General features: G+C 50.9%; 1 protein-coding gene across 2 annotated transcripts in view; it reads left to right on the forward strand.

The window, feature by feature from the left end:
* The window catches only part of olfm2a (olfactomedin 2a), a 102458-nt gene extending 93758 nt beyond the window's left edge, over positions 1-8700 (forward strand). For both annotated transcript variants that reach the window (XM_030349069.1, XM_030349060.1), the window contains exons 4-6: positions 3076-3295; positions 4760-4866; positions 7989-8700. In XM_030349069.1, coding sequence (XP_030204929.1) covers positions 3076-3295; positions 4760-4866; positions 7989-8663 — 1002 coding nt within the window. In that variant the 3' untranslated portion in view covers positions 8664-8700. The remainder of the gene's footprint in view (positions 1-3075; positions 3296-4759; positions 4867-7988) is intronic.
* Positions 8701-10844: the final 2144 nt, after the last annotated feature.

Consider the following 10844-nt stretch of genomic DNA (forward strand, 5'->3'; position numbering starts at 1 on the left):
GAAGATCCTATTCGAACATAAAAGTTGAAAACCAGTTTGTGTTTTGGCTTGTTTTGCAAAACGGCGTTGGAAACACCAGGGTATTGGCTCGGGATATGTAGGCCTAATACACACAGGACAAAGAACAGTGTTGGCAATTTAACACTTATCTTGACCTCAACAAAGTTTACCAGACAAACAATGCCAGACTGTAGGTACGAAATGAAACAAGGTACTGAGCATCAGCCTTTTGAAGACGAGCAAGGGCTGCTGGTAGCATATGTTATGCTGCATTAAAAAAAGAAGAAAAATACAAGCACCCAGAGGAGAATTGCATCTGCCAAATCCTGACCACCAGTAAACACTTGCGAAGGACCAATGTAGACTTTACTCTTTACAACATCATAAGAAAATTGTCCGCAAATAAAATCCCCTTCAGTTTAGGATAATCACACAGGTTATGCAAGAACATATTCATGTCAGGATAGGCCTTCCGGCGGGCTCCAAGTCGTCACATATCTCAATCAGACAAAACCAACTATAACCACATTGGCATAGCAATCGCACCGTGTGTAGCTGCTACTAGCTGCAATCTATATATACAATGCATACTAATTGGAGCACCAACCAGAATCAGATCACAATCGCTTCGGACCGTGGGTAACCTTTGGCCAGGTCATCACGATTCACGAGCTAACAGAACCAGCAGCAAAGTTAACGTAAACCAATTTCTTACCTTATGTGGCCCTCCACATGCAGGCTAGATGACGTATCCATATCGATATCCAGTGTCACAAACATGCTTTTTATAGGAAGCAAAAGGACCGGCTATTTTCTGAATAAAAATGTCAATTTTGGCTGTCAGTCTTGAAACTTCTCCAGTGCGTTCACACCAAACGCAACGGGACGACAAGATCCCATACAAAGTGAACGTATAGACGCGTATCGAGCAATTTTTTTTGATTTGTCGCGCCACACTTTCGCCGTGCACAGGCGAGCACATACACGAGGATTTGTGGCACGACAAATTTAAACTTTGACACGAATTTCGCGTGATGACAGCCAATCAGCGTTCAACAGCGTGGCCACTGAGTGACATGTGTAACGTAACAGCCAATCAGCGTTCAACCGTCAAACTGAGCGCAGTGCAGTCCGGGGTGTACTGCAGCATGGAGGAGAAAGTGATTGTTGCCGTTTGCGACTCTCGGAGCTCTATATATAATAGTAAATAATATAATATAATTGTATATATAATATCACGGCCAAAAGCTCTGTGTGCCTCCGGATGGCCGTAGCGCGGGGAGCTCATAGAGATTGGGCTTCTCGGGAGTCGGGGTTTGTTTACCGGCGTTGCTATGGGTTCCGGTCTTGTGTGTTCCAACGGTTTATTAGGTAGGCCTATCTAATAAATGATGTCTTCGAGCGCGCCTATCGCATGATTTCAGACTCGACGATTTCGGTTGAGTATGTGGGGATTTTTTCAGTCGCAATTGGTTTGCACATTTCTAAAACTGGTGGGGACAAAATTCGTATTTCAAATAGTGGGGGGGACATGTCCCCCCCGTCCCCCCCGTAATCGACGCCTATGACACACACACAGAGACACGCGCGCGCACCTTCATTTGCAGCTCTCCCTCAGAGCCATGCAGTGAGACACAGAGGTCATTCCAGGCCATCCACGTGCCATTGAATCACGAGATCCCCAGGACTTGGCTGGTGAAAGTGCGTTATCTATTTTGCGGGTCCGACACCCGCCTTTGCATTCCCCCTCTCTCCTCCTCTCCTTTTATTCGTTTATCTGTATTTTTTCTTTTTTCTTTTTTATTCTCCTCCTCCTCCTCCTCCTCCTCCTCTGCTTTTGGTTAAAAAGCAGAGGACCTCTCCCAACCCCCGGCCCCGGCCCTCTCTCCTCCTCTCCCCACAATCCTCGTACCCTTTCAGAGATATCAGATGGTAAAAACACCTTGATTTAAAAGATGCCTTGATAAACGCTAAGCAGGCATCACCGCCGGGGCCACGGCTCGGCGCCGGAGGGGGGCCCTAATGAAGGGCTCTGTTTCCGCTCGCTGCGAGATTTTATTAAAGTCATTCTGATGGAAGTAAATGAAGACATTTATGGAATTAGCCCATTCATCAACCACCGAGAGCCACCGATGACTGAAAACGAGCGCAAAGGTATCTCCCCCCCCCCCCCCCCCCCCACCCCCCCACCCCCCCCCCCACCCCACCCCAACCTCCCTCTGTCTTCCCCCCTCACCACCACTTAGTTTTCTCTTTCCTTTCCGGGCAGATGTATATCCGCAATCCAATAAGGGAAGGGGGGAGAGGAAGTGGGGGAACGGGGGGGGGGTTGGGGGGGTTAGTAGGCGATTTCGCCCGGCGCTCTTCCCCCGCTGATAAATGCACGCAGCTCAAACAGCCCCGCGCGCCCCATGGCAGCACGCCGCTGAGATTAACGAGAGAGAATTTCCCCGGCTCAAATGGGGAGAAAATGAGATTTACGAGGCGGCGCCGCAGGGGGTGGAGAGAGACGCGCCATCAGGAGATTTACGGTAAAACCTCAACAAGGAGGAAACGGCCCCTCCTGTGGCGGCAGAGCTCCTCTTTTAGCGGTGCTGATACACCTGCTCTTCACGGACCCTGTTGTGGGATGGAGCTAGCTCCCCCATGCTAGGTGGAGACGTCACGCCGGTTTCGTCCGGTTTTGTCCATCCCCCCCTACGGTGATGAGTCCCAAGGTAGGACGTGAAGGGTTCACCCCAACCCCCCCCCCCCCCCCAGGAAAACAGACCCTCCCTCCTCCTCCCCCCCCCCCCCCCCCCCTCTCCTCCTCCCCATACCCCCAAAAGCAAAGAACCTCAAGCAAAACACACACACACACACACACACACACACACACACACACACACACACACACACAGACACACTAATCCCCAGTACTGACAACAAGTGAGATATTTGGACCTCATCACACCACATCCTTTATTCCTCCCCCTCCAGGGGTTCTAATCTCTTCCCCTCTCTCTCCCCCACCCTCACCCCGACTCTGCTCGGTCTATGTCCTGGGTGTCTTGGGGCCGTGGCCCCCTCCAACAGGAGCTGAAGGACAAGGTGACCCAGCTGCTCCCCCTACTGCCCGTGCTGGAGCAGTACAAGACGGACGCCAAGATGATCCTGCGTCTGCGGGAGGAGGTGCGGAACCTGTCCCTGGTGCTGATGGCCATCCAGGAGGAGATGGGCGCCTACGACTACGAGGAGCTCCGCCACCGCGTGCTGCTGCTGGAGACCCGGCTGCACTCCTGCATGCAGAAGCTGGGTGAGCAGGGTGGCGATACTGGGTGTAGTGGGTTTGTGTAGTGTGTTTAGAAGTGTGTGTGTGTGTGTGTTTGTGTGTGTCGGTCTTTTGTGTGTTTAAGAAAAATATGGTGCTCTGTCGGGGTTGTTGGTTTAGGGTGTGTTTTGTGTGTTATGCATGTGTGTGTGTGTGTGTGTGTGTGTGTGTGTGTGTGTGTGTGTGTGTGTGTGTGTGTGTGTGTGTGTGTGTGCGTGTGTGCGTGCGTGTGTGTGTGTGTGTGCGTGCGTGTGCGTGTGTGTGCGTGTGTGTGTGTGTGTGCGTGCGTGTGTGTGTGTATTTAAAAAAATGTGTGTCAGAAAAAGTTTGCGTTATTTTGTTGTGGGTATGAGTGTGTGTAGGTATGTGTGTATGTACGGTCTTATGGGGTTTTGTGTGTGTTTTTCTGTTTCTGTTGCTGCTGTTGTAGTGAGTGTGTTTGTAGGTGTGTGTGTGTCTGTGTGTGAAGGTTTTGTGTGTTTGCGTGTTCTGTTGTTGTAGGTGTGTTTGTGTGCGTGGTGGGGGTTGAATGTTGTGTTGCTGTCTTTGTTGTTTGTGTGCGTGTTTGTAGGTTATGAGTGTGCATGTTTGTGTGTGTGTGTGTGTGTGTGTGTGTGTGTGTGTGTGTGTGTGTGTGTGTGTGTGTGTGCGTGTGTGTGCGGGTGTGTGCGTGTGTGTGTGTGTGCGTGTGTGTGTGTGTGTATTGAAAAAAATGTGTGTCAGAAAAAGTTTCGTTATTTTGTTGTGGGTGTGCGTGTTTGTAGGTTATGAGTGTGCATGTTTGTGTGTGTGTGTGTGTGTGTGTGTGTGTGTGTGTGTGCGTGTGTGTGCGGGTGTGTGCGTGTGTGTGTGTGTGCGTGTGTGTGTGTGTGTATTGAAAAAAATGTGTGTCAGAAAAAGTTTCGTTATTTTGTTGTGGGTGTGCGTGTTTGTAGGTTATGAGTGTGCATGTTTGTGTGTGTGTGTGTGTGTGTGTGTGTGTGTGTGTGTGTGTGTGTGTGTGTGTGTGTGTGTGTGTGTGTGTGTGTGTGTGTGTGTGTGTGTGTGTGTGTTTGTACTTAAATTACCTCGAGATATATTCAGCTAAATCCCTGTGGAAGAATGAGGTAAATACATTATACGTTATTCCAACGTAATCCATTTTCCTCGTCTGCTGAATCTACAGCTGCCTATCTTGCTCCCTGCGCTGCTTATCTTGAAGTGAATTTGAATCAGGCGGAAAGACCAAGGCTCACTAAATAATCCTGTGATACTACAATATATACCCTGGTGCATGGTCCTGAGATTTAGATACGAACCCTGCTGATATATTCAAAATGCTAAACCGTATATCCCGTTCGCTGAACCAAAATATCGCCATTCTTTTTGTTACCCCTGCTGGGGTCATATGAATATTTATGCAGCATGAATAGACCACTGATGCACCACCTCCTCCTGTTTGTCTGGCAGGCTGTGGGAAACTGACAGGTGTCAGTAACCCCATCACAGTGCGGGCTTCGGGCTCCCGATTCGGCTCCTGGATGACGGACACAATGATCCCCAGTTCAGACAACAGAGTGAGTATTGCCTTCAAACTCAGGTTCAACGCCCCTTAAATGGGCTTTAATGTTAGAGTAAGGTACACTGCACACGGTGTGATCTGACATTTGCTACACTTCATGCCACACTCTGTGCTGAACAACTCTAGCCTTACACCGGCCATATCATCGGCCTCCTAGCATAATTGCCTCAGTCATATTTTGGCAATATTGTGATATTTAACCTGACTCTAGTCTCCTAACGCTGCTGAATCAATGTGCCTCATTTATTATATATCCTAAGCCAATCAAAGTACTTTTGAGGCATTTTGACGCTGAATACAAGATGAACCTTATAATAATGACTTAGGCAATTATACTATGAGGCTAACGATATGCTATCTACTAAACCCTGTCCTGTATACACTGTAGCCGTTACCTATATGTTGCATCCGATTCATTGCACGCTGGACACTACACCCCATTCACTTAATTGGGAGTTGGTACCCCAATGTCAGGTTCATACCTGTAGGCCTCCTTGAGTAAGATGCCTCACCCCTACCTGCTCTTATATTTCCCGTATGTGGAAGTAACTCAAGATGAAATAGCATGCACTGAACTCTGTACCTAATACCCTTTACCCTTACGTTTTCAATACACACTGAACTCATACCCTTCCATACACTAAAACCCTAAAACTAAAGAGTGATAAACAGCCGGAGCGTCTCACCCTCCCGGCCGGGCCCCTGGCTGTCTTGAGGCCCCGCCGTGGTGATATTTGTGGGGCTGATTGACCGCTCGGTCTGAGCGAGGGCTGGCAGAGAGAGCGCTAGAGGAGGGCAGAGTGAGCTTCACTGAGATGGAGGCAGAAAGCTGAGTCACTGATTGATAGGGCCTCTCATTCCGATACTCTCCCATCCCCCCACCATCGCCATCGCCATCCCCGTCACCATCCACACTCTACCCCCCCACCTTTACTCTGTCACATCTTCCAACCCCCGTCCCCTCCCCCTACCAGCTGGCTTTGTCATCCCCGATATAAGAACGAAGGGGGGGGGGGGGTCAGCCTTTTTTTGGTATTTAATACGGTCCGAGTAATTACAACGGGCATGCCTGCGCAACTGATACCCTGCGATCCCTGAATATGGAGGAATGGCTTTTGGCTGACGATTGGATATCAGACACGCGTCCTGCATGAACGGGCCTCAGGGAACCCGAGGAATGATGTGTGTGTATGGGGGGAGGGGGGGGGGGGGGGGGGGGGGGGTTGGTTTATGCAGAGTTGAAAAAGCCAAGGAGGCAAAACCTCAGGAGGTGGTGTCGACGGTGGAGGTGGTGGGGGTGATGGGGGGTAGGAGGATGAAAAACAAAACGTTTATTAAGAGACTTTTCCCATTTTATTTCCCCCGCTCACGCCGTGCACCACGCTGAATAAATAGCGGCCCCCGATGGCGAAGATCATTTGCGTCAAGCGAACGTGCCCCCCCCCCCCCCCCCCCTCTCTCTCCCACCATTAATCAGCTCACGCGCTGAGGTGGCGTTGGGCGTCTTATCAATCACCGCGTCGCTCGCATTAATAGACTGCCGCTCCGCCCACGCCGTCCACGTCCGCAAACATCCGGCGCCGTCCACCCGCTGGCGGATCACAGAGAGACAGATAAAGCGAGAGAGACAGGGGGAAGAAAAAAAAGAATACATTCTTGATGTGTTACCGGCTGCCTCGGACTCCGGGGACTCATTAAGCAGGTAGGGAACAAAACCGCACCTTAATGCTCCATAATCGGCCCTTCTTCTATATGATTCAAAGGCTGTTCTGCTTCTCTCTCTCCAAGAACTCTCTTTTGTCCCTCACTCCCCCTGCTGGGATTCTCACTGGAAACAAGTGTGCTTCCTGAGCCCTGGGAAGGAGAGAGGAAAGTGTTAGAGATTATAGAGAGAGAGAGAGAGAGAGAGAGAGAGAGAGAGAGAGAGAGCTGAACAGTCCTAGCAATGCTCACTTAGACAAATTCCGGGGAAAGTAAACATGCAGAGCGCTGCCTGGGGTTTAATTGAATCAATTAGGAGCTGAAATATGTCTCTGTGGTGGTGGCAGTGGCGGTGGTGGTGGCAGTGGCGGTGGCGGTGGCAGTGGCGGTGGCGGTGGCGGTGGCGGTGGTGTTGGCGGTGGTTGTGGTGGCGGCGGTGGCGGCGGTGGCGGCGGTGGCGGCGGTGGCGGCGGCGGTGGCGGTGGTGTTGGTGGTGGTGGTGGTTGTTTTGGTGGTGGTGGTGGTGGTTTTGGTGGCGGCGGTGGCGGTGGTGGCGGCGGCGGTGGCGGTGGTGGTTGTGGTGGTTGGCGGTGGTTGGCGGTGGTTGTGGTGGCGGCGGTGGTGGTGGCGGTGGTGGTTGTGGTGGTGGTGGCGCTGGTGGTGGTGGTGGTGGTGGCGCTGGTGGTGGTGGTGGTGGTGGTGGTGGTGGTAGTGGAGCTACGGAAGGAGCAGGTGGTGGGGAACTGTAGTTGAAAGTGGGCCAATCCGCTGAGAGCACCGGAGGGAAAGAGGGAGAAAGCGTAAGCAAGAGAGAGAGAGAGAGAGAGAGAGAGAGAGAGAGAGAGAGAGGGAGAGAGAGAGAGAGACACAGAGAGAGACGGCAGCTAAATGAATTGATTTCCTGTAAGTGTGGAGTGGAAAGGGCAAGGAACAGAGGCAATGGTTGAGTGGATGCCACGGGCAAAATCTTCCCTCCCGCATCCACAGCTGGGATCAATAGTGTTAGAGGCGTGCACCACAGGGAGTGAGTGCACACACACACACACACACACACACACACACACACACACACACACACACACACACACGCACTAACGCACATGCAAACACAAACAACACTCACACACGCATTTCATTGTATTTGTGGCATCACCATCGGTTATAATGACACACTAATCTAGTACTGTGATCATAGACGAATAGACGTTAGATGCAGCAGACCAATACAACACTATTGTTGGTTTCTCTCTCCCTCGCTCTCTCTCTCTCTCTATCTATCTTACTCTCCGTCTCTCGTGTGGTCATCCATCTTCTGGCCCTGTGTCCCTTCTCTGTCGTTCTTCGCCTCTCTCTCTCTCTTATGTCTCGCTCTGTTTTCCTCCATGTCTCTCGTCCCCCTTCCCCCCCCGTCCCCAGGTGTGGTCGATGGACGGCTACTTCAAGGGCCGCCGCGTGCTGGAGTACCGCACCATGAACGACTTCACCAAGGGCCAGAACTTCGTGCAGCACCTGCTGCCCCACCCCTGGGCGGGCACGGGCCACGTGGTGTTCAACGGCTCCCTCTTCTACAACAAGTACCAGAGCAACATCGTCATCAAGTACCACTTCCGCTCCCGCAGCGTCCTGGTGCAGCGCAGCCTGAGCGGCGCCGGCTACAACAACACCTTTCCCTACTCCTGGGGCGGCTCGTCCGACATCGACCTGATGGCGGACGAGAACGGCCTGTGGGCCGTGTACACCACCATCCCCAACGCGGGCAACATCGTCATCAGCCGGCTGGAGCCCCAGAGCCTGGAGGTGCTGCAGAGCTGGGACACGGGCTTCCCCAAGCGCAGCGCGGGCGAGTCTTTCATGATCTGCGGCACGCTGTACGTCACCAACTCCCACCTGGCCGGCGCCAAGATCTACTTTGCGTACTACACCAACACGTCCACGTACGAGTACACGGACATCCCCTTCCACAACCAGTACTCCCACATCTCCATGATGGACTACAACCCCCGGGAGAGGGTCTTGTACACCTGGAATAACGGACACCAGGTGCTGTACAACGTCACCCTGTTCCAGGTCATCAAGACGTCCGGGGACTGAGGGGTGATGGGAGGGTGTGAGGGGGTGTGAGGGGATGAGGGGGTGAGGGGGAGGGGGGGAAGAAGGGCCGACACGCACGGAGGAAATGCTGTGATTCTTCTTTTTTTGTTGCTGAAAGGTGGGGAGGCGGGTCGAGTGCGGGGGGACTGGCTGTGATTGGTTGGCTGGTTGGCTGTTGGGTTGGTCTGTGTTTGGTCCGGGGAGGGGCGGGGGGGGGGGGGGGGGGGGGGGGGGGCAGGGGTGTGGTGGGGATGGGGAGGGGCAGGTTTGGCTGGGGTGTTGTTTGTCTTGTTGTTGTGGGGACAGAGGCTTGGACTTTTTTTATTACATTTCAAACTTCATAGAGTGCTATAATTCACCTTCTGAAAGTAACAGACACACACGGATACAAACACCAACACACACACACCGACACACACACACACACGCACGCACAGAGACATACACACGCACACACTCACACACACTCAGCAGCGAGGTGGGTAAAGATATAAGGACTGATCGCTTCTCTTTAGTTTCTTTCTGTGATGAGTAAGCATGGTTCTTTTTATTTGTGATGAAAAAATAAATATTGACCTTTACCATTTCCCATCGTGTCGTTCTTTACCTCCCGTATGCGATGCAGACGATCCATCTGGGTTACACGCGTTTATCGGCAGCATTCCGATTATAAGCAGCACTTATAAGCGCCAGCAGGAAAAATAAGGAACGAGAGGTACTTTAGGTTTAATGTGTTGTTTTTTTTAGGTGATTGTGTGGGAGGGGTTTCAGTCAATACAATTAGTTTGTACTAGTCTGGGTGGGCGTTTTAAAAGGTGGATAAATTGGTTAAAAGCTAGATTGGTAAAAAGCTAGAAAAAATGAAACAATATGTGGCATCAGGCCCAAAACAGTGTGATTTAATGTGAGCTGTTTTATTGTCACGCAATTGCCATGATCTAACTTCAGAAGTTCGCAGCTTCTGAATCTAGAAACTGCAGTTAGGTATTTCATTTATTTTATGGTTTCTTCTGCACTCCCAAGTTTAAAGTTAGTTGTTGTCACATTGCTGAGGCAAGAGCGAGTAGGTATAAAAAGTAGGCTACTTGGTGTGTGGTTCTCTGATAGTCATGGTTGCAACGTGAACTCCATAACATCTGCAACTCAACCCCGGGAAAAAACATCATGCTAACAAGACCGACATAAATAACATCATAGTTTTGTGTCAAAGTAGAAATGCTAAAATGCAGACTCCCTAAAAACTTGTACTTCCAGCAAAATCAACCAAAACTTTTACCAACGAAACTGACAGACACCACCTGCACATAAAAAGCAAACGCAAAACACCTACAAACATACCCTATATACCTTGACAGCTAACCTTCTCGCGCAAAGGAAGCCGGCTCACTGTCAACGGGTGGCGGCTGCTCTTCTTTTCTCGCTGTCAATATGTTATTGTTTCCATAGTGACGCCAACATTCAAAGACAAACGAGCGATGGTCTCAAAGACATGTAATGGGAGGGAGGCAAGAGCGGTGGTGCTACACCATCTCCAGCCTTTCGCAGCATGCCTTGCTTATTAGCGTCTCGGTTTCTCTTCTCTGCTCCATGTCTCGGGGAGCTTTCACACCCCAGACACTATAGCAACACGGCCCGCGTAACCTTTTCACTGGAAGCTGTTCGGTCAATAGCAATATCAAGAGAAATAAAACCCGGCAGTGTGTATGTATATAATCCCCCTCTTGAATTGATATTCTCTCCGTTGCGCGGTGGAAAGCACCTTGGCCATTTCACAGCGGGATCATCTTTGCTCTGTTTTTGTATTTTTTGTTCTTCAATTATATAGTATAAGAAAAAAAGACACACACATACAAGGGATACAAGGGAGAATAGCACAGGAGGCGTTTTTCCTCTGTCGCGTTGTAACCATGGCGATGCTTTTCTTCCCACAATTCTTGCTGGGTGACCTTTGAATCAATAACGCGGGGTGCTGAGGGGATCCCCGGTACGGAGGCGCACACTGGTAGTTGACATTTAACGATGAACATGGGACTTACAATACGGTCCCCCCCCCCCCCGACCGAACTCCACCCGTTGATCGATACACACGCAGGCGGACTCGACCGGTGTGACATTCAATAGGATCATTTCATTAGGATCAGCCGTTTGAATGGTGAAGCAGGTCATGGCAGGATCCATGAT

The sequence above is a fragment of the Gadus morhua genome, chromosome 2, assembly GCF_902167405.1.
Source record: "Gadus morhua chromosome 2, gadMor3.0, whole genome shotgun sequence".
In the NCBI taxonomy this organism is placed as follows: Eukaryota; Metazoa; Chordata; class Actinopteri; order Gadiformes; family Gadidae; genus Gadus; species Gadus morhua.